Source organism: Grus americana, chromosome 15 (genome assembly GCF_028858705.1).
Source record: "Grus americana isolate bGruAme1 chromosome 15, bGruAme1.mat, whole genome shotgun sequence".
In the NCBI taxonomy this organism is placed as follows: domain Eukaryota; kingdom Metazoa; phylum Chordata; class Aves; order Gruiformes; family Gruidae; genus Grus; species Grus americana.
This window is the reverse complement of record NC_072866.1, coordinates 7226696-7250746: the sequence shown is the minus strand read 5'-3', so window position 1 is coordinate 7250746 and position 24051 is coordinate 7226696. Positions and strand designations below refer to the sequence as shown.

At 39.6% G+C, this 24051-nt stretch overlaps 2 protein-coding genes across 6 annotated transcripts in view; both read left to right on the top strand.

Annotated features, from left to right (window-relative positions):
- The window catches only part of KCTD5 (potassium channel tetramerization domain containing 5), a 36568-nt gene extending 29591 nt beyond the window's left edge, over positions 1-6977 (top strand). For both annotated transcript variants that reach the window (XM_054843031.1, XM_054843030.1), the window contains one exon: positions 607-6977. In XM_054843031.1, coding sequence (XP_054699006.1) covers positions 607-636 — 30 coding nt within the window. In that variant the 3' untranslated portion in view covers positions 637-6977. The remainder of the gene's footprint in view (positions 1-606) is intronic.
- A 1678-nt stretch (positions 6978-8655) lies between these two features.
- On the top strand, positions 8656-22545 carry UBE2I (ubiquitin conjugating enzyme E2 I). 4 transcript variants are annotated; one of them, XM_054843037.1, is made up of 7 exons: positions 8656-8787; positions 13509-13587; positions 13823-13906; positions 17179-17251; positions 18849-18958; positions 19129-19208; positions 21888-22545. In XM_054843037.1, exons 2-7 carry the CDS (start codon positions 13522-13524, stop codon positions 21949-21951), a joined length of 477 nt encoding a protein of 158 aa, XP_054699012.1. In that variant the 5' UTR covers positions 8656-8787; positions 13509-13521; the 3' UTR covers positions 21952-22545. The 4 variants fall into 4 exon arrangements, with proteins under 4 accessions (XP_054699012.1, XP_054699014.1, XP_054699011.1 ...); XM_054843039.1 differs by lacking the exons at positions 8656-8787; positions 21888-22545 and adding exons at positions 8998-9156; positions 19294-21847; XM_054843036.1 differs by lacking the exon at positions 8656-8787 and adding an exon at positions 9002-9156.
- Positions 22546-24051: the final 1506 nt, after the last annotated feature.

The window sequence follows — 24051 nt, the reverse complement described above, 5'->3', positions numbered from 1 at the left end:
TTTCGTTCATGCAGAAGACCAAGCCTGGGCTTCTATTTCAGATTTTAAATCAGTCTGTTGATTTAAATCTTGCCAGTTTGTATTCTTGGCCTTTGAAAACTTCCTGCATCGTCTCACGCAGTGTGCCATTTGCATTTTGAATTGCTAGTTCATGTTTTCAGTACTAATTTATGGGACACAATTTGCAGCTGAAACTTCCGACAGCTAAGGACATTTTACTGGAACAGGAAAAATGAAGATTAAATTCAATTTCTAATAAAGTACCTGAGTTCATTTACCACACAGGACCTAAGTATCCTCAGAACTAGGATGAGGGAAATGACTTACTTTTTACATCTACCAACCCTTAAGCTTTGATTACATTAATCATACTCAATTCCTAGTGGTGACGTACATCTATTTTCATTATGTTTGACAGTAGACATTGTACGTATCAATCTGTCTTTTTTCAGCCTTAAAGCACAGACTTCAGGAATGTCCTTCAACCAGCTCCCTGACACTTTATCAGTTACTCGAAATAGTCATTATGTTGCTCTTTGACCTCCATGCTTTAGGAATGACATTGAGCGAATTTTCATTGATAGAATTTTTATTGGTCTGTTTCAGATTTTGCAAGAACGAGGTTCCAGGATGTGAAGACAGTGTTGAACGGTGACAATTTTTTCTCTTTTATTCCAAGACGCAGTGAATTGTCACACTGAAGAGGCTCGGCTGCAAAAAGAAAAAAATCTGATTTAGACAATTTTCTGTTGATCTGGGTTCAACCATTTTTGCCTATAAGCTAGTGTCAACTGGCTGAAAGCATTGCAAGATTACGTAACAGGAATAGATGGTGTGGGAGTGTGTGTTAAGTTTTGGTTGTAGTGCATGGTTGTACTCTCTTGTGGGCTGACTGACACTGGTCATTTGAAAAGAAATGACCATGCACTCATATTTTCCTCTGAGACATGTAGCACTTAATGTCTGGTGCTGGATGACCCAATGTTGATCAGTTTGGAGATGTTTTCCTACTAATAATTGTAAACGTTTAAAGGACAATGTAATTGGTGCTACACACACACACACACACACACACACATTACAGCCCACAAAGTCAAATATTTGGGCCTACATTGTTTCAGAATCAGTGGCAGCCCCAGTTGACTGTGTTATACTGCACATTCCTTATGGCTCTGTGACATACTCTTATTATGTAATAACAGCCTAGGAGATCAACTGAAACTAGCACGTAAAAAGCTACACAACAGACAAAAGGTTTCTCTAAAGGAAGGGTGTATATATTGACTGGATTTATAGCATATTTTAATACCCAAAGGGAAGACTGAACTCAGAGAAAATGACCTTCATCTGAGTTTTTCTTGATGTTCCTTCTGTTAAGAGTCTCCTCCTGCAAAAGTTATGCTCCAGTCTTAGCCAGATGTTTGGAAGGGGAACCAATATTCACTTAAAATGAACAACTGAACATTCTGTTTCTTTTGAGATGTTTGTACTCATATGTGTGGTTGTGCTTTTATAAAATGCCTGTAAGCGTTGAACTCTGTGGATTATGGAGAGATTTTTCAAGAGCTGGAGGCTGTACAGAAATGTGGCTGGCTAGTCCTAGATCCCTGTGTCTGTGACTGGGATTAAAATCAACCTTGAGTGTGAACACAAGCTCATCCAATTGAAAAACTTAATTACTTCAGACATTCAGGATACCTGTAATCAATCTTTCTCTTTCTATACTGTTTCAGCTATGCAGTTAAAGAACACTGTTGGAAACCATCTGGTGCAGCTTTATTAGTTTGTCCTTGATGAAGACTAATACACAAGACTGGAGCTTTTTAATACACTATGTTTTGAGCAAAATCTTGAGCACATCTTTAAAACACTTAATGAAATTGACAGTATCAAACTTGGCTTTATTAACTTACGAAAGCGGTGGAAGGGAGTTTCAAAGAGCTACAAGATTGTTTTGAATTCTAAAGACATTACAGTTTTCATTCTCAGTAACTTCAGAATTTATGCATATGCTCTAGGTAATCCTTTACACAAAAGCCTGATTTTCAAACACCCAGGGTTTACTCTTTTTTTCTTTTTTTTTTTTTTTTTCTAAAAAGGACTTATATACATTGATAAAAGTTTGGCAGAAACAATTTGTAAAAACCATTTCTACTAAGCAGGTTAAGCATTGGGCTAAATGTTTTGTCCATGCGTCTAATGCTTGAAAGGGTTTGTAATGCATTTTGCGACTTGGATGTGGTCTGCACAGGAAGCTGCTGGCCCCTCCACAACAACACATAAAATGTTTGTCTTTTTTTAAGATGTTAAAACTGAATTGAATTTACTAAAAATGTAATTGTGTAGGGGGAAATGTTTATACTTTTATACTTTTTTAGGCACCCATATTTTATCAGCTTAAATTTAGCACCCAAATTTCCCCTAAATAGTAAGAGGTTATCTTGTGTATCTGAAAATAAGCATAACAGTTGTCTGTGTTAACTGCATATTAAAACATTTCCTCTGCTGCAGTAGTCACTGTGTTTTTAAACAGTATGACTCCACCAAATTCTCTGAGCTCCCTAGCTCGTGGAATTGCAGCCAACCATGTTTCTTGTTATTTTCTTGATGTGCTCTACAGAGTAATTCGGCATTGGCCCAGGTGGATTTTAATGCCTAAAATATCTGTTTTACAATGATCCTTCTGAATCAGCACTTCTGTTTTCTCTCTTCTTTAACCCAAAAAAGAATATTTTCTTTCATAAAGTGAAAATTTCAAGAATGTCAGCAGCAAAGCATGAGTAACAAACTGAGCAAACTGAACAAATTTAGAATATATAAAAGAGTGGGTTTTTCTAAGTATGTTTTTTTTCACTGGAGTATTTTCAGTTTAAAAACATGATTTTACAGTGAGATTACCTGCCATCTAGTTTACATTGTATCCCTATTTGTAGCAAATTTTGGGGAAATGAGTGGTTAATCATTTTGCACTTTGTTTCCAATACCTCACAAAGATTTTAAGAAAGAAAAAAAAAAAAGATAACTTTAATAGGCAGGTACCTTGTAAATTATTTTAAATATGCTGTTGTTTGAGACCACCTGAACTAACTACTATCCTGTTCTTGCTAATGTCATTATTGCTTTAATTTTTGTGAACGTGTGAGGCTTTCAGATAGATGGAAGTGCTACCATATGCCTTCTTCAAGGCATTAAGAACTGATCCCTAAATAAGTTTGGTTTCTTTTTATTTGACTCTTGTAATTTCAAATAAAGTTAGCTACAGTAACAAGGTAATTGCATTAGAGTCCAATCTACATCACCAGGTGTTGCAGACATTGCTTTATCTGTTAAGATCTTGCAGGATGAGGTAATGTACCACTAGAGTTTAAACTGGAATTCTTTATCTGTTTCTTTTCTGTAATTTGGAGGGTATTTACCTTGAGAGAACAGCCTAGGACTGTGTAAAGCTGATGGGTTCACAACAGGGCTGTAGCTGAAAAGCTACAACAAACTCAAAGGCTGCAAAAGCCTTTGTCATGAACTCTGGATTTACACAGCTTCTCTACTGTTAAGTCAAAGCAATGTTCCAGGTTAGAATTCAAGATCCTGAGCGCAGAGAGATCACAGCAGAAGGAAATAAAGTAGGAAGGGAGAGACACCAAAACATAACAGTTAATCAAGGTGACCTCTCATGAAAATGTAAATTCTCTGAAAGATTTACCTTTCGGCCCTTTTGCTATACGAATATTCAATGAAGTTGTTTGGCATGTTGTCCATGGAACAGGAGGTTACTTCGGCAGATGATGAGTGGATTTTCAGTAAAATTCTTTAAAGGCTTTTACATGACAAATGTCTTGCAAAGCTTGTTTAAAAACTGAGAAGTTTTTAAACCATAGCAATTTCTTGTTTTGAGTTAGGAAATGGATAGCATACTGGTGGCCTTAAGTTTTGTCAGAGGCTAATTTTCTGTATTGGAGATGACATTTTTATATTAAATACTTTTGAATTCTTCAAGCAGCAATTAAAAGAGTTTATCTGCAATGAACAAGTCATTCTGAGGCCTCCAAGACGTGAATGTCAGCTGGTCCATAATAACTGTCCAAAAGTATAGTCTGACTCAGCAGCTCAACAGGAAATGTGAAATAGATTATTTTTTTTTTTTTTAACAAAAGACAAAAGGTTACCTGGAATTTTCTCCCACTTGCTGTGGGGTTTCTATGGATTATGGCTAACTGCAGTTTATTATCATGGTAATTTAGTGTGTCAAAGGCCTGATTGTATTTAGAAGCTTATATTGATTCTCTCCTAAACTTTCAGTCCTCAGAATCATATACTCAGAAAATTTGGAAAATGTACTGTGGTTTTTTTTTTTCGAACTCAGCTGGGTTTCTTATAATGATAAAAGTTCATCTTTTTTTGTAGCATTAGTAAAAGATATTTCTTAAGAAATTGAGCTCAATGTATCCATCCAACTTTTTTTCTTTAGACAATAGCTGTGTAGCTCCATTTCTAGCAACGTGAATGCGCAGTTATGATTGATTAGAAACAGGACTGTTTCTGGAAGATACCAAAATTTAATCAATCTCCTCTTTCTCTGAGAGGCTTTTTTTCAGGAGAAAAATGAAAACTTCTAGCAGATTAAACAAAAGAAATCTTTCAGGAATGCTTAGGGAACAGGTCTGTTGAGTAGGATGATGGCGTTTTCAGAAACTGCTTCTCAGATGAGAACACTGTATTCTGTGAACGTCTGTTGAGGTTGTTGAGAATTGTCAGTGTCTTTCTGAGCAGTAGAGAGCTGCCACCAGCAAATGAACACACATTAATTACAAATTACTTTGTTAGTATTACAAAAATGAACTTGGGATGCAAAAATACAATAGTATCTGATTGAATGAAATGACCTAGATACTGGATTATAATGTGTATTGTCCAGTCATTCAGGTATACTGGAATACATTCCTTGAGAAGTACTGAGAGAAGAGTGAAGTACTGAGCTTTTCATGGAGATCAAAGTCAAGTGAAAGAGAGTCTGGAGATGAAGCCTGGGATTTTGTTCACTTGAGATGTGATAAAATCAGAAGGTGTCATTCTCCTATTTTATCCTCTCTCTTACCATATCAAAAGCATCTTTCAACTTTTCAAATTATCTTCTTCAATCAGCCCTGAAAGGTGGGGCCCTGGAAAAGAAATGAGATTTTGTTATGCCTTTAACGGTACCTGTTAGCTCAGGATGGTAGCATTAAAACTTCCAGTGGCCATTGGAGAAGTGTCTTTTCTAACAACAATTTTGAAATACCTATGGTCTGAGGATGCTGCCTGTTACTTCAGTAGAGTTTAGACTGCACTTATCTCCAGCTTTAAGGACAATCTCAGGATCTTACCTGGGTTCGTGTGTAGAATCATTGATTCTTAAAATAGTATAAATACTCAGTTTAAAAACAATGTGGAAGGCTGTCTGAACTCAGTGTCATATAACTTTTCTTTCTTTTGGCTCACAAGAATCAGGAGCTGTCTTTAAAGGCTTCTTACTGAACTGAGGCTTTAAAGGGCTAAATAGATCTTACTGTTCAGTTTGCCTAAATGACTGTCAGACAGAAGGAACTCTCCATTTTCAGTGCAGAAATGCTAAGGGCTAAAATCCTTTCCAGGGCTAATTTGAAGTTCCGGAAACACATAACGTTTCAAAAGCAGCTAGTCTGTTTTTCTTGCAGCTCACGGACTCTTAAAATAATTTTTACAAATGGCTGAACCAATTGCAGATATAAGTGTTCATATATGGCTTGGAATTTCAGCATCCAGCTTGGTAAGGAATATGCTAGAGAAAACAGTACACTTGCCCACCACGTTATTATTGCCTACGCTGAAATCTAACAACTTTTATGAACAGCACTGGCAATAGAGAGACTTTGAGGAAGATTCTGCCCCAGGAAATTGTCGCTGAATATTTCATTGCAACTCAGCTGTCCTTTACTTTAGCAAGGCCTACCAAGGCATAAACTTCTCAGAAGTTCAGTGAATAGATACTGCTGCAAACAGTTTTCTGCGCCCATCTAAGGGTTCTCTTTAGGATGTTGTGTGTTAGTAACTACTATAATGAGAGAAACTTTTTTAGAAAGTTATTTTGCTACGTTGGGGGTGGGCGGGAGGGGAGGAGGTTCTGTGCCAGTGCTCTCCTTGCCTTAGAAAGCTGAGCCTAAATTTTGACCTGACTTAACACCTGTTGAGATTTCCAGGCCTGGTCATCTGAAATGTAAGAGTTAATGTATTTATGTGCATGATTCTTGCTCCTTTTGAAGATTTTTCCAAAAGCTTATGCACAACTTTACTCAAACTCAACTTGGCTCACGTGTACTTGCTAGGATGAAGCAAGTGCCAAGGCGCTGCAAGAGGAATGTTGCCAACCTGCCTACCTGGAACTGAAAGAGGATCACCAAACCGAAGGGGTATCAAATGGCAACTGTTTCCACCCGCTTCTGTCCTGAGCCTCATCTGAGTCTAGCTATGAAAAATCTATTTCCTATGGACTCTCTCGGCCCACCTACCCAACTCAACAGATGCTCTTGTTTTTCTTTCCTTTTTCCCCAAATCACTAGTCTCCAAATCAGTTGTGCATCAGCTGTTTGTGTTAATATCCAAGTGGCCATACTTGCAACACATTATTTCCTGGATAGTGGATTAGCAATAACACTTTATTTTGTGCCAATTCATTATCTCTGAAGTGTTCTTACTGCAGCAAAGTTTGAGTTTTGATTTGGTTTTAATGCTTTTGCATTAGCCAAAACTCTTAGCACAGACATAGACAAGAAACTGAATCCATGGAATTTCCCTGGATAGAAATCTGCTAGGGCTTCCCAAATCATTTGAAGATGGTTACAGTTAACCATCATTTTTAAAACAAACATACAATTAAAATGTGTGTGGGTATTTTTTTAACCTCCTTTTCATAACACTAGCATATTGTAAACTGCATGAAATAAACCTGTTTTTTCCCTTTTAAAGTCTGATGTCTTAAATCTTTCTTTTCTGAATCCGTTAATGTTCACACTGATATTCCTAGCGTAGCACTTTGGATATAAAATATAGTTGCATTTTTGTGCAGGGATTCAAAGTAATACTTTTTCCTTTGTAAAGGAGACTTATCCTTTTCTGCTGTCCCAAAGACTTTGTCACAACAAAGTCATGTTTTTTGGAGAGATACATATATATATCCACTGGGAAATTAAGGTATTTTCCTGTTGCTGATCATTATAGTAGGAAATAGTCCCCTCTGGTGTGGATATATAATCACACAAAAAAGCATGCACCAAGTTTTAACCAATCACTGCATTAAGGCAAATGCTGCCGTAGGCATCCATGCATTAGGAAAAGAGAAAGCTGGGCGGGCACGAGGGCACACAGGAAGGCAGGTGCCCTGTTTTACATCCTTGTGATACGTAATTGGCTAAGGCACAGACGTGAACAGGCACCGTTCATTCCAAGAGAACATAATTACTGTTAAATAACTCATTTACAGAGAGAAGCTAAACGAGGACTTGATCAGAATAGGGCAAGTTGTCCAAGGATTTGGTTTGTTTATGTGAAGGTGCAATCATTATTTTGCATTCTTAAACATTTCTTACTGCGGTTTAAACTGATGGTGTCTTGCCCCCTCCGTTGCGGACGTGGATCGTAGATTATTGCCTCACCCTGTGCAACAGCCCTTCATTTTCTCAAAGATGGTTTAAAGCTCCGTATCGCGTACATCACGTTTGAAGTGATACAAAACCCAAAAAGTTAGCAAAATTTTAATGGGAATTAAAAATTAGAGGGAGTTTTAAAAGGCAAACAAAGTATAAACAAAAATGTCGGGCAATGCCTGGATTCGTTCTGCCAGCTGTAGGGGCCGGTTCTGACGGAATGCCCGCGGTTAGGAACAGAGCTCCTCCAAGCAGGTGCCTGCTCCCTAGGTGGGACGTTGGGCAATGGGGTTCCTGACTGCAGCACGGATTTTGGTTAGGGCCGACTCAAATCTCAGTGATTATTTATTGGAATAGTTAATTCTAGAGTTCCCAAGAAGAAAAACTATTTTGAAGTTTTGTTCTACATAGAACATAGTTCAAGAAACATTAGCAAACCCAGACCAGTGCAAGGCACAGCTAAGCAGAGGTTTCAGGACTGAAATTTCTTATGTTTCATGAAAATCAGAAAAGTCAGAGCCGAGAACAGAACGTGATCCATACCTACACGCCACTAAAAACGCACTCTTGGAAAGCAAACCCAAACACCGCTCCCCAAAAAACCCCACCCCGATGGGAACCAAAAAGAGCATGACGCGTGCTGCAGCTCGAACCTCTGCTCAACCAGGAGCAGACCGGGGCCAGACACGCCGCCCAGGACCGCACCGGAGGAGGTCACGGTCCCCACGGACCCGGGGACAGCCCCAGCCCGGCGGTCGCTTATGGCACGGCCGAGAGCAGCAGTCCTCCGCTGCGGCTCACTCAACCAGCCCCGAGCTCCCTGGGCCCCGGAGCGGCAGCGAACCCGGCGGCTGCGGCCCGCACCTGCCCGGGGACGCGGCGAGCCCGCCGTCGGTTGGCCCAGGCCCCGCCCCTCGCTCACTGAGAGGCTCCCCCGCCTGCCCATCACCTGCGAAAGCCCCGCCAGGGGCAGAGCCCCTATTCTCCAATCAGAGGCCCGGCTGGGCATTGTGGGTGGGGCTCGGCCAGGCTCGAGCGCGTCCCGGGGCAGGCGCGGCCTGCCAGACCCGCGCTAGCGCCCTGCGAGGGATCAGGCCTTTTCGGGGCGCAGGTGACTCTCTGGGCGCCCGAGGTAAAAAAAACTCATTCAGTTTCTCCACGGGGGCTTGTGGGAGCCGCGGGGCACGAGGAAGTGACTGGGCTCGGGAGAGCCCCCCGGGATTCCTCCCTGTGCTCAGGCATTGTTCGGGGCACCTCTGGGTCCTGTGTCGCGAGGATGCGTAAAGCGTGGCGGATGGATCGCGCGCAGGGTCAGACCGCGCCGGCGCAGCTGCGGGGACGGGTCGGGCTGAGGGACACACGGCACTGCCGCGCTCCGCACCGAGGAAGGAGGGAGGGAAACTCCGGACCAGAGACAAAGGGGGGGAGCCGCGCCGGGAACATCCGGGTCATTCGCTGCCGCTTCAATCCGGGACACGCGCGGGTGCTGCGGCCGATCACGGTGAGGCCTGGCCGGGCGAGGGGCCCTGGGACGGCGGGGCCTGGCGCGGCGCGCAGGCGGCCCCGAGCCCTGGGAGAGGGGGGCCTGGGCTGGCGCTCGCCGCCTGTGGCGCGAAGGGTCGAGCGGCCGCGGGGCACGCGGGCCTGGTGGTTCCTGCTGCGGCCGCGCGGCCGGGCCCGCCAGCGTATCGTTGCCCGCCTGAGGGGGGTTCCGCGGCCCGCCCCCGGAGGTGTCGGTGGCCGCGGGTCGAGCTCCCCGAGAAGCTCTGGGTACCACCGGGCCTGCGCGAAGCGGTCCCCGCCCCGACGAGTACTTGCCCAGGAGGCAGCGGGCGGGCGCCGGGGTACCCTGTGCAGGCCTCTGTCGCCGGCCCCTTCGCAGCGCCCGCGAGGCCAGCGGCCTCCGTTGGAGGCGGCCGGTGCTCGGCGCTGGCGCGGCGGCTCCGGGCGAAGTTCCTTGGCCGGTCGGGCTCCGAGACCTATTGCCGCGCGGCTCCTTTTGTTGTTCTCCTTGCGACTCTGGTAGCTGTTCGGCTAATACCGCCTCTTCTGCCTTTTTCATGCCGCAGGCAGGAGGAGACTTTCTATTCCAGCGCCGAGTTAGCGTGCTTTGGTTAAACCTCAGCCCTTCGCTATCTCCACCCTTCTGAAAAGTAAAGTGTGTATAGTTTTGGGGTAAACCACTCCAACTGATAATTTCTTCTTGTGTCAGTATTTAACTTGCAAAGTAAAAATGTGAGGCTAGCAGTCTTAACGATTTTTTTTTTCTTGCTGTTTGAATTTAATAAGGGCTATTGAAAGTTCTTGAGACTTAAAGAGCTGATGTATTTAGAGATTTGGCATGGATCAGAGCTGTGGGTGTGATTGCTGTTCCTGTGGCACGGGAACGCTTCTTTGCAAGACTTGATTTTTGTGTTTGGAAGTAGGTTCCCTCCTTCCCCCCCCATCAGAGGTTATAGATAGGTAAGATAATCTGTAATGGAACAAACACACTAGTCTGCACAAAGTTTGTGCCTATGATCAGTGTGTTGGTGGTGTTTTGTCCTTTTTTTCCAAAATAAGTAGTAGTAACAGCAGCAGAGGCAGACTACTGAGCAAACTTGGAGTTGCTGTTAATTTTATAATGAGCTGATAGCAGTAAAATGTTTCTGCCTCTTAATGCTCGGGTGTGTTTGGGGGGATTCAAACCAAACAAAAGGTGAAGACTGGTCTCTTAAGCTTGTTTGACCCCTGCAAGGTAGGGTTGATATACTTCCTTTGGTGCAAAAGTTTATGTTCTTCCAGTGATATAGTGCATAAATATGTTGGGACTTCAATTCTGTTCATTAGCAGTAAATTTCTCAGGTGGAGAGAGCAAATTAGATCTGATATTTAAAAAAAGAGAAAACCCTAAGAACTGGGGGTTTGGGTTTTGTTTGGCTGGTTTTGTTGGGGGAGGTGCGGTGTTTGTGGTTTTAACTATTTCAGGTAAATAGCTATGTTTTGCATTTGTAAGGTATTTCAAAAGCTGACAAGAGCTAAACTTAACATACAGATATTTGGGCAAACTACTGTTCCAAAGGAGGGGGGGGGGGGGAAACCCAAACAAACTAACCATGCACACAAATTATTGAAGAAAATAAAAGTAGCAGTGAGAAGAATATCATATCTTCAGGTTTAATACCCACTTAGTATCTCATTCCTTCCTGCTACTCCATAATTTCTGAGACTAAAATATATAGTGAGATGATCTATCTCAAGTTCCAGCAGAACTAAAGTTAAATTCTTTTACTGAAGAGCTGCTAGAGAGTATATATTGGCAATTTGTTAATAGATTAATTTGCTTTTGAGGGGATGCTTACCTAACAGGATCTTAATTTTTGCAGTGGACTTTCAGTCGTCTTTGTCTCTAATCTCTACTTGGTGGTAGTTTGTCTAACCAAAGCCTGTGGAGACCATATATGTGAAGCCTATGGTCTCTCATATACATTAAAACTTTGGATGTAGTCAGTCAGTGCTTAATTAAGTCAAATGCCTCACAACTTGAAAAGGTATTTATAGAGCATAAGAAAATCTTTAATTTACTAATGCACAGTATAGTGCATAACCAGTTGCAAAAGCAAGCAAGATAGAGCCTGAAAAATCGGATTTCTTCTGTTGAAAAGTTGATTAGCAATGTTCTGTAGAATGTACATTGTTTATATGCCCTCTGAGAAGCTGGCATTTCCCTTGGGGGGCATGTAATTAATTGGCTGTTAGCCACAGGAAATACAATTCATGTATTTGAAAGCATCATGTAATATTTCTTGGCAGAAAAGGTAGCTGAGTTGTAAACCATTCAAATATTCTTAGATAGTTTAGTCAGCATAAATAACTTTCATAAATTACTATAGGAAGGTTAGTATTATTGCGGTGGACCACCAGGTACTAACAGCACAACTGAAATTCTGCTGTATATTCAGTAGTTCATTTACATCTGTTAGAAGGGCTCACAAAATATTTAAAATTACTCCCTGTATAATTAGGTTAAGGGAGAGGGGTTTTCTGTTCTGACAGTATCTCTTCAGTGGCTCCACATTTCCTGCATGTGAACAAACTAAAATCTGAAGTGGTATGTACAATTTGTGTTGACTAAGTCCTGCAAATCTTCTGACATAACCAAGATACAGGTGCATGTGTTGGGAATACTAGAGGAATATTGAATAGAATATAGGATTTTTTGTGTGTGTTTACTGAGTGTTAATGGTCCCTTTTTAAAAAGCTTTATCTGACACAAATTTAATTACTAGTTTGAAGTTGAAATTATGGATTATGGCCATCCATGCAAAATCGACTTTGAAAAAAGCTAAAAGGAGGAATTTGAAATACCAGCTGTCGTGGGGGCTGCATAAAACTCTTAATCTGGTGCTTTTAAAGACTTTTAAGGTGGCTGCACTGCTAAGCCATTTTTCATGATGTGTAAATGCTTAAATTGGAAGTGTGCTGTCTTGTAATCTCTAAAGGGTATGGCAGATGAATATGAGATGAACATATTTACATATCTTGCATGGAATAGGTCAGTGCCTGGTAAATCTCTTCACGAACATCATGCTGAAGGGCAGAGCGTGAACGTGTGAGATTTTTAAAACATGGATCTTTGTGAGCTACAATTCATATGGTTATAGTAGTAGAATGCAATACTCTTGCAAGCAATCTATATATTAATAGAATGTGAATTTTTGCCTAATTCTCAACCAGTGTTTAAATGTTTGTTTTGATAGAGTGTTAATGCTTCTTTCATTAATTCTGTGAGTTTGTTTAGTGGAAGAAGTCTACTCTCCTGGCTGTCATAAAGGCTTGTTAGCTACATGTGGAGTTGAGAACAAATTGGCCTGACTTCCCCAACTGCCAAGTATCTGCTCTGATGTAAAATGGCTAGAAGTTCATAGGGAGGAGGATTAAAAACCTTCATTGGAGTTTGACCATGTGGCTGTTGAAACCCTGAGTTTAGATACAGTTTAGCAGTGAAAAATAAACTCTCTCTCGGACTGCTGTTCTGGGTTGAATGGAGAATCCTCCCCTGAATTTGAAAGCACCACTCTGTTGCAACCATGGTGTCTAGAACTGTTCTTGTGTCATACGCAGTAGTGACCTGTGCTCTGCGTGTTTTTCCTGCAGTCTGTCACCATTGTTTGGCTGTTACTAAGGCAGTGGAAGTGCAGAAAGATCATTCAGTCTGTACTGGAATTGAAAACCTGCCTTGTGGAATGAGCGGGCCGCTGGCTGTTCCTTAGCTCAGTTCTGTATTGCTGGCTGTTCCTGCTGCTGTGTAGAACTTGTATAGAGGCATCACTGCAAAGCTGAGGTGATTTTTTTTTTTTTAAGTTCTAAGCCCATATTACTTTTGTGTGGAATACTGGCTTTCAACAGGAATTTACAGTTTAAAAATAACATTTCTTATTCCGGTTTGCCAGAAACAGGAGCAGTACAGGTGTTTACCTACAGAAGAAAGCCATGCCTTTCGTGGTGTAGTAAGGAGATAAATATCAGTCGCACAAGTAGGAAGTCTGAGCACTTTTCCCATTACTAATAGTGTTTCTGTTGTCAAGCAACTGTTGAAGTAGTTTCCAAGATGTGGTTCAGATATAAAACAGAAGGTGGGCATAGTATTTTGTAGGTTAAGTCCAGTAACTAAGAGGTGGTTGACATGGGGAAACTTGATGTTATTCCTGATGTGAACTTCTGCAGGGTGTGCAAAAATATGTGTCTTGGGTGTAGTAGTGAAAATCAAAGGCCAAAATGTTTCCTGAGTGAGCGGGGCTTAAACAGTTAATACAATGTGTTGTATACACTATAAGTAAAAGTTTATCTTAAAAGTAATTATTTTTGTTTTAGAGGGACTCTGAATATGTCTGGCATAGCTCTTAGCAGACTTGCACAGGAGAGAAAAGCCTGGAGAAAAGATCATCCATTTGTAAGTATGAGAAATGTCAAATTTCTGACTCTGCAGCTATTTTGGTGCTCTGATGATTTTTTTTCTTTACCCTGATGTGATGATTTTTTTAAAAATGAAATTTTTTCAATAAAAAGGCTGCTTAAAACTATGTAGTGCAAAAAGAAATAACTCTGTGTAAAGATAAAACATGACATGAAGTATTCTAAGTACATCTTCTGAAATCCTCACCCTTTGGTTTTTTGCCTTAATTCAGGGATTTGTAGCAGTACCTACAAAAAATCCAGATGGCACGATGAATCTAATGAACTGGGAGTGTGCTATTCCAGGAAAGAAAGGGGTAAGACTTAAGGTTGTCCTAACATCTCACTTGTGGTGAAAAGTAACATAAGCCTGCTCATGTATTACACTGACAATTGAGAGTATAACTTAGATGTAGTTTAATAGAAATGCTTGGATCCTGTTGCTACTTTAGAGTCTGGGTGGAGTGGGCTAAGAATGATATTGGACAAAATAAACCATGTTCAATTGTTGGCACTGACCACCTTAAGAATAAAAGGTTTTAGAGGAGTCTGTAAGAATCCTGCATTGAACAAACTTGCGGTTGTCTTCTGCTTCATGCCAGGATTTATTGTTACTTCTTTTCTTACTAAATGCTGGTTTAAGCCCCAAAGCTTGAATATTAACACTACCAAAATGTTGCCTCTGCTGGTTAACTGCTGGTACCATTTTTGTCCACAAAATAGTGACACCCTTTAGTGCTAGAGAAATGCTGTAGCATTAGTTTTATTATTTCATGGCAAATAATTCAACATGGAATCTCATTGCCTTAATTTTATGGAATTTTCTTTTTCTCTCTTAGGGAGAGAAGAATAGAACTCTCTAACATTGTTTCTTTTTATCTGACTTCATTTGTGCTTCTGTATCCCTTTCCTTAAAATAACAAGAGAAAGGAAAAAGTCTGTAGAGACTAGAATTGTTTATTTTTATCAGCTTGATCTGGGTCTAGGGGATAGGACAAATGCAAACTTTCAAGTGGAAATAATCATTAATGCATGAAACTTCTTTGACTTCTGTACACTGCCATTATAACATCTCATTCTGAGCAGAATCTTGTTTCTATTTTTCAAGATGTTAGCATCTGGAGATTATTCTTGAATTCACTGGATGCAGTTGTTTCTTTGGAGATAATACTATGAATTACAGGGTGGTTTTCGTTCTTTTGGGTCTTTAGTGTTTTGCATTGGATGTGGGACTTCTTTTATTGCTCTGCCTGTTCTACTGCCTCTTCCCAACTTGCTTAAGTCCCCTTAAGATCTCATTTCTTAGATTCTGAGAGGACAAAGTGTGTAGGCAAAACCTGCAGATTCTGTACTAATCTCTCAGTTTGATGCTCAACATGGCATTGCTGTTATGGTTTTAAGTTAGTTCAATGCTTTGGTAGTTGTCCACGCACCTCATGTTAGTTCTTAAAGAAGCACCTAAAAGTAATGTAACAGTGTAAGGAAAAACACATCCTCTTGTGTTCTGCCAAAACAAGATTATCCCTCATAATAGCGAGTTATGTACCTTATCAAGATGTCACCTTTTAAATACTGATGTAAAATCTTCATGTCAAACAATATCTTCATGTTACTCCTTTAAAGTTTTGTAAACTACAAAATGGAGTAAACAAGACCCTTAAAGCCTTCTAGAAAATGCATTACACCAGGAAAAGATCAGTTATGCTCATGTGATTCCTGGTAGAGATGTATTTAAAAAAATTGAGGCTTTCACTCGACTAAAGATGCCATCTCTTTAACAAGAGGCAGCATGCCTTGCTCATCTCTACCAGACCAACCAGTTGCTCTCTATTCCTTTGTGTTTGAAGGCACACTGTGCTGCAGCTGCTTCCCCTGGGACAGATGAGTAGGTGAAACCAACAAAGTGCTTTCTTGTCAGCCAGATCAAAAATTGAAGTGGTGTTAATCCTGGGTTGGATATCTCCATTCACTTTTTTGACAGCAAATTACTTGTTAACTGCCTTAGAATTTGACTTGAACATCTGCAACCTATCCAGTAACACAATACAATCTTGATGATAACTGCTGTCATACTATTATCTTAGTAAGGCTTTTGAGTGTCTGCTATCTCTCATCCTTAAGGTACGTTGCTCTGTCAGACAGACAGTAAAAACTTTTTGTTGACTGTTCTGGTGTTCTACTTGAAGAAATTATTAAAAGCTATTTGTCTTCCCCTATGAGTGAAAGCAAACAAAATAGGAAAAGTTTATTCTATCAAAAGGCTCCTCTCTTCTAAAAACGGACAAGTTTGTCTCCTCTGAGAAGGTATGGAGACTAGATATTTCTTGTTGTTGACAACTGACTACAGCTGTTGAGAACAAGTTTTTTTAAATACGCTATAGCAAATATAATCAAATCCATTTGCTTTTTAAAACATTATTATCTTAGTATTTTGTAGTATGTTTCTTTCCTATTCTAGCTTGAGACTTTGCACAATAAATACTAATGACAATGGGGTGCGGTTTTTTGGTGGGTTTTTCTTTTCCTTTTTCTTCTGCTAAAAATACCATAATTCAGGTAGGAAAGAATTAGAGATCTCCTACTAAGGTGGTCTTCAAACATACCTGTCTTTCCCTGAGGATAAGGTATGATCACTTAAAGCTGATAAGATGTGAGACTGTCTTTACTCCAGTTTGTTTTAAAGAATGAACCCAATGCTTTCATTGCAGCGTTTCCATAGCAAGGGCAAGTTACAGAGAAGTGGTCTGAATTTTACATATACAATAAACTTTTCTGTATTTCTGTGCATCTTACCAGAAATCAGTTTGTCAGAAGATGGGCTTTTTTCCTTATTTCCAAGTAAAATGACAAGGAAGTATATGTTTGAGACAGGCTTTTTGTCTTTTGCTAGATATTTTTCCTTGTTTATGTGACCCTTTTGAGTAGTGCTGTCTTATTTGGTCTGCTCTATAGCATGGGAACTGCTCTTACCAGTTTCTGATGGGGATAAAAAGCTTCTTAGAATTCCTGTTACACAAAAAGATGGAATTTTTGAGACTACTTGCTACCAAATGCAGACAGGGTTAGTTTAGACTAGAGAACCTCATATTAATTGTAGCAGTACTACAGTGCTGTCCAAATTTTTTGTTCTTTTGTGGTTTTCTTAGCCACATCCTCGTGAGGTAAAATAGAAACCATTTACCTCCACATGCTTAAGGCGTGTATCCATATCCTATCTTCAAGTGGGGGTATAATGGCCCCGTCCTCACTGCATGTGCATCGTGTAAGACTTTAGAGGTGTTCTTCTATGCACATGAAAATTTTACTTGTATATGGAACTATCAGTGATGATACTGACTGTTGATTACCCAGCAACACTTACTAGCTGTAATGAAGTAGAAAAGCAGGATTTTCTTTCTTCAACTCCTTATACAGGTAGGATAACTTGTCTCAGTCTAGACAGCATGTTACGGTGTAGGACAGCTATCTTCTACTGTGTAGCAGAAAGATATCTTGTGCTTTGCCTGAGAAACTGAATTCTTGATAAGCTTTGTTCCACAAGTTTGACTTTTCTTTGCTGTAATCTAAACTCTACCTTCACTTTTTATAGACACCATGGGAAGGAGGCTTATTTAAACTACGCATGCTTTTCAAGGATGACTACCCTTCTTCGCCCCCAAAATGTAAGTAAAATAACTAAAAAACCACGAATTTATTAGAACAATGTTAAACTAGTCCATGAGGTACTAGGAATGGTTATTACTTTCTTACAGACTTTTTTAAAGGAAAGTTGCTTTTTTTTCTTTTTTCCCCACCCACCACTTTGTATTTAGAAAGTTGTGATGAAATGAGTTGAGCTCAATATAACAAAATTGGGAGGGGAGGTGGATTGCTGTGTGGGTTTCCTCAAAGTTTGACAAAAGCACTACTTGATCAGCACTCTTTGGAAACTAATAGCTATGCATGGTTAGACCAAATAGCTTTGAGCTGATCTTCTAAGCCAAGAACTCAGAATGCAAGAACTTAGGGAAAAAAAACAAACAACCAACAGTAAAAAAAGTTCCATCAACTTTAACCTTTCCATTGACTTGCTCTAAACCATGCATCTATTCTTTTTCTGATACTGTGTACAACAGGTATTTCAGATACCTAGTTTCCTTATTAAGTTTTTGAATTTTCCTTATCCCATCTCAAACTTAGCTACTTTAGAAATCCGAAAACATCTATTGCCTTGCCTGATTTCTTGGTTCTTGAATTGGCTACCATCTCAAATCAATGACAGTGATTACAAATTACTCCTCTTGACAGCAGTTTTATTTCTTATTTTATCTTGGTGTTTGAGCTCTATTGGTTGTCTTGGCTACTCCTTTTGTTTGTTACCACCTAAATACATGTGACACAAGGGGAAACATATCTTTTTTACTAGAAAATACTTAACATTAATACCTTGAGAGCTACCAACTAGCACTTCCTGCAAGTGTTAAATGAACTGTTATGCCTTAAAATAAGATGTGTATGTGGCTGGTAAGATTTCTTACCAATGCAGCTTCTGAGTTCCTACTGAACTTCATTGAGCAGCTCATAAGTAAGACTTGTGATGTCAGATGGATTAGAAAACTGCACTAACATGTAGATATTTCATATATTGGTAAACAAGTGTTCATTACGTTACTCGAGATGGTGGCTGTTGCATTTAAGTCCTGTAAAGATTAAAGAAATGCCAGAATATAGATTGTGTGGCAGAAGGAGAGCTGCACAAGCCCACTCTTTCAGTCAGTAGAACTTGGTTCCTCTTGTTCAGTGCCTCTTGATTATACAGAAGAGAAAAGTGAAACTGAAAAAATGCCTGAAACTTAGTCATCTTTGTATGGAACTTCCAGTATTTTAAAGTGAGGAGAGATAAGTAAGGGGCTGTAACTTTCCTTTATGTAGTAGTATATGAGACTGTAAAGACAGGATTGGTTTAAAAAGTTCTATCACAAAGCTACTACAAACTATTTTGTCAGTTTCCATTCCTAAACCAAAAGATGACAATGATAGTGTTGCATTGCCTGGATTGATACCACAGACATGATGAGTTCCTGTTTTAGGTGTAGGCTGAGCCAAGAAGAAAACCAGTATTAATAGCTCCAGAAATCTTTGTGGGGTTTGGGGGGGGTGTGTGTGTAGGGGGGGGTCTTTGGCCTTTTTTTTTTTTCCTCCCCCCCCCCCCCCGAGCTAAACCAACTCTCTGATCTTAGTCTTAGCACTGCATGCAAGTAATTCTCTCTTCTTCATCAGGTAAATTTGAACCGCCGTTATTCCACCCAAACGTGTATCCTTCAGGCACAGTGTGTCTCTCCATCTTAGAGGAGGATAAGGACTGGAGGCCAGCAATCACAATTAAACAGGTCATTAATTGTACTCAGACATATTCTTAGCCCTTTTATTTGCTTTACTTGCTTACCTGATGTGAATGTAACATGTTCACTGTGTGTTTCTACAGTTGGTTTCTAAGGGTTTTTTAATTGAATGTCTCTTGGTAATATCCATGCCTGTTACTTCTATTCCTCTTCCACAGATCTTGTTAGGAATACAAGAACTTCTAAATGAACCAAATATTCAAGACCCAGCTCAAGCAGAGGCTTACACAATTTACTGGTAAGAATTTTGCATATCAGCTTGGAAGCTGTCATATTGCCTACAACTGTCTGTTACTTATAATCTAACATGTAAATGTTTTTAGGAATGACCAGGGGAATTTTCCTACCTTCATGGCAGTATCCTGTGGAGATGCCTAGCCTGTGCTAAACTTGAACAAAACAATAACTTCACAGTTAATAAGCTAGTGGAGCTATTAATAGCATAGTGTGAAGACTTCTTCAGTTAGACTACGATTCTCATCCTGTTTCCGGCCCAACATACAATCCTTTTGCCTAAAGGCTGAGTAGTAGTGATGAGGTGTAAGGAGCACTTGTGCCTGAAGGATAAAGGAGAGCTTCTGTGATTACTGTAGGAAATGTGCGGCATTTTGGGAAAACTAGATCTTCCAAAAGAATAGGTTAAAAAGTACAGAAAGTTTGTAGCTTTAGCAGAATGAAATTTGCATTGGTTAGGAAGGGTGATAATTTGTGAGCTAAAAAGTACTTTTTTATGCTTAAAATTTTCCCATCTTAAAAATGGATGGCTGATCTATAATCTTTAGGGGAGCAAAACACTTTAAACAAATGCTTTTGGCACCGACAGCTGCTGAAATAATGACCAAGATGGAAATGTGGAATTACCATTCTGGACAGAAGAACAGGTCTCTAGGAGAGCGCCAAGTTTGAAAGATGGCACTCTGTTAGATTTCATATGCAAGCTATGTCAAAAATGTCCATGTTAGAGCCTTGTGAAAAGGAAACAGGGGTGGGTAGTGTGTCTTGGATTTAATTTAAGGCTTTACTCTGTTATTTTTTAAGTATCTACTGAAGACTTGATGGGACTGAGTGCATATGGAAGACAGGTGGCCACGGTTGTAGGCAGCACCTTTGGGAGCTATTAATGATGAGGCAGGCCTCCCCTCCTCCCTCCCCCATGAGGGAATACAAGGCAGGACTAATATACTTTATACATGTATAAATAGTCTGTTTTATTTTTTACTACACACACGTATGTACAAAACCAGTCTTTGCTAGTGTTGTTTCTGCTTTATTCTAAGTGTGTCTAGAAAAAATTATATTGAGATAAACTATTACACGTGTCTGTTACTTCAAATTATATATAGTTTCCCATTTATCCTCTTCATGTCTTTTGGACATGTGTAGTATTTCAAATAGGGTACTGTATTTCTGCAGTCTCAGAGTGTCTTTCTCTGTTACTACTTAATGAGTAACTGATAGAATCAGCTCAGCAGAGCAGGAGGGTCTATGCATCTGTAATTTGGCATAGTTGATAAATGCTGGGGAAGATGCAGTGTTGTTTAAATAGATGTCTCTTAGTCGAATTGTTAAACTTCAAGAATAAACTTTGTATTCAAAAGAATGCTTGTTCTCATTCTCAGGATTGCTTTGGTACTGTCACCCTGCAACTGGCACTCCTAATGTGCCAACCTCCTCTGCTGTAGGCATGCAGAGTCTACTATGGCAGGCATTCTGAGGGTGTGAGACTTAACAGCTAGGTTGGGTTCTCATATGATAATGCAATATAATTTAAAGAAAAAAATTTAGAAAGAGGTTCGTAAACTTCTTCAGAAAAAGAAACTAGAGTATTTTCAGTCTGTTTGCTGGTAATTGTTCATTGGATGTGACCAAAATGGGCTTAATTTCTTCTTCCCCCCGAACTGTCAACTTCTGAGGATATAATTTGCTGCCTTTTTTTTTTTTTTACCGCAGCAAGCCTTCATAGCTGAAAGTAAGTTAAGTTTACTGCAAAGCTGTCTGCAAAATCTAGTCACTGTAAACTACCTTTGGCACAAGAGTAATGGTAACAAATCTTTGTTTAGCTCTTGACTGACACTTCTGACAGCTAATACAAAACATGGTGTTGAATGTAAATGGATGCTCTACTAAGCTACTACCATCCCTTGTTGGCCCAGAATAGAATACAAAGAACTTGCCCTTTTATGTGTTGAGTCTGCTTAATGACCGGTCATAGTTCCTTGAAGTAGTACTTGCTTGTTAATCAATCTGTAGCAAGTATGCTAGACTTAGTGAACTATAGTGTTTTTTCAAAATGTTGGGCTAGCTTTTTTCCAACTGAAGCTTAGGATAAAGCTAACACTGAGTCAGGGTCTGCAGAGATAAAGGCTGCAACTACCACACTGGTTTCTTTTTTCCATTTCTTAAAGCACGCTTCCCCTCTCTCCCCAAAGCAGTAAAGATGATACTTTAAAATCATATGAAGTCCACTGTTAGTGAACTGCTCTCATCTACCACTTTGTGCAGTTAGGATACTGGCATTTATTGTTAATGACCTCAGGTCTTAAAGTGGGAGTGGAAAACTTATGTTCAGATGAGTAAGAAAAATGCTTGCATGTAAGGTACAGCTGGCTTTGAGAAAAAGCAGGTGCAAACCTGCTTATAGAGACTGGTATAGTATGAAGTCAGATAGTACAATGATTTGACACCAGGTGAAGTTTGGGAAGTAACTAGTTAAACAGTACCTTACTTCCCTGTGAAGGAAATTGAGAGTAATGGTCCAGAAAAGCCTTTAATATATTGTAGTGTTAATTCTTATCTAATGGTTTTGCCTTCAGCAATGACTTAGTTTCATGTTGAAGAGAAATAGAAGAACAGTAACTCTATAATATGACCTCTGATTTCTCAAGCTGTAATTACCCTTTCTCTCTCTTCTGTTCAGCCAAAACAGAGTGGAATATGAAAAGAGGGTTCGAGCACAAGCCAAGAAGTTTGCACCATCATAAGCTTCTGTCATGCAGCATCTTAAAAAGGAAGGGATTGGTTTGGCAAGAACTTGTTTACAAAACTTTTGCAAAATCTAATGTTGCTATGTACAATTAATATCCACTTAGGGGAGGGGGTTGTATGTGTGCCATTTTCCATATTCGCCACTTGTATACAGTTCTAAATTTGCTGAATTGCCCCCAGTTTTTTCATACAGGGTCTCTTCCTTCAGTCTTTTGTATTTTTGATTGTTATGTAAAACTTGCTTTTATTTTAATATTGATGTCAGTATTTCAACTGCTGTAAAATTATAAACTTTTATACTTCTATAAATTCACTAGTATCTCTAGTTACTTTGCTATCTGATGCAGGCATGCTTTAAAATGTTAGAACTATATTTAGCCTCTAGCTGGCTGTATGAAAAAAAAAATCATGCCCTCCACCCCCTTCCCTCCCTGAATTTGTTTTTCTATCTTTCAGAAACTAGGTTGTTATTGCTTAAGAGCCTCTGAGATCCAAAGTCAGCCAGCATCCTTATTCTGCATCACTTCCTTTGTGTTTATATGGCGTTCTGTCTGTGTTGCTGTTTAGAGTAAATAAACTGTTTATATAAAGGGCTTTGTTTCATTATCTTCATTAAAATGATTAAAAAGCTGCCATTTAAATGGCTCTGAACACAATTCAGTGCAAGTCGTTTTTAAGGCCTGTGATGCTGCACTTACCTTTTTGTTTAGATGTTGCCTTCATTTCTTTTCCCTGCCCGGACCCCAAGGTGAATGTGGCCCTTCTTTGGGCTCTGAGTGGTAATTGCAGCTATTCAACTTTGATGGGTTCCTTAAACATCTCTGACTAGCCAGAGACCAACTGCTTACTCTGCATAATGGCACCAACATACTGGTGTGACCATGTTAACATAAAATAACACAAGTGTTAGACTGATACGAACAATAATAGAAGCTCCCCAAGGAATGCAAGGGGACCTCCAGCAACTGAGGATTTTAAATGGTACTTGTTTATTAGAAATAATTCTGTGCCTTCTTCCATATGTCAATGTATATAGCTTTTAGGAAAAGGACATACTCTATGCAATTACAGTTTCCTTCTGTAAAGGAAATAAGTTAAATTATGTAAGTTATTTTCATGTATGTCAAGCTGATATGCCCTCTATTAAACTTTCACTGCTTTTTTATTGTATTTTTTAGTCAAAATCATTCTGCAAAACAAATGAAGTGTGAAAAGCTTTGTTCCATCTGAGCTGTAGCTTCTTCAGTGCTTCTTGTTATTAAAAAATGGCTACTGCTAGAGACTTAAGTTATTCTAAGTGTGATACAGCTCTGTTCTCAGATCTGTTCTGCTTGTCTGCATTTGATTATGATAGCTTTATAACATAAAAGCATTCCCCCAAATTAGAATAGCTAACACCATCACATTATTCTCAGTCCTTTAATTTTTTTTTTTGTGTAGGATTGCTTCCTTGTCACTATCTAGAAATCCTTGTTACAACAGCTGATTTAGGAAAGACTTCATATGCTTGGGATGGGAAAGTGAGTAATTGAGAAACTGAGATAAAGGAAAAGATTCCCTGTCAAATTCATTTACTTAGGCTTTTTTTCTTCTTTTTAAGGGAAAATGGAATATTTGTACCACTAAAACTGCTGCCTGTGACTCCCAATTCCAGCTCCAGTAGGGGTAGCATTTAATCTCTAGTGGAAGAGGGTTAAGAGATAAAAAAATCTTGCTGTAACTTGAAGAACTTGTATCTATGAAGGTAACACTATGACTTGTCCTCAGTATCTCCAATTCTACTGAAGAGCTGCTGCAGTTTAAGTTCTAGTTGGGTGCTGGAAACTCAAGAGAGTATTCTATTTAAATGGCCAGAAAACAGCTGCACTTTCACTGTACAAACTGGCAGGCACATGGAAAAGTGAAGTAAGATCCTAGTGCGGACTCAAACCTTTAAGGGCCAGACAATGTGTATTTTTGACTTGGTGAAGTGCTGCTTCAAGAAATGAGAATGCAGGCAGATAGAATTGCTGAATCCATTGGCTGAAATTTTATGGTACAGTTCTAAATATAAAGTGCCAAAACATTGTATGCTGCTTAGGTCTGTCTATCAGAGT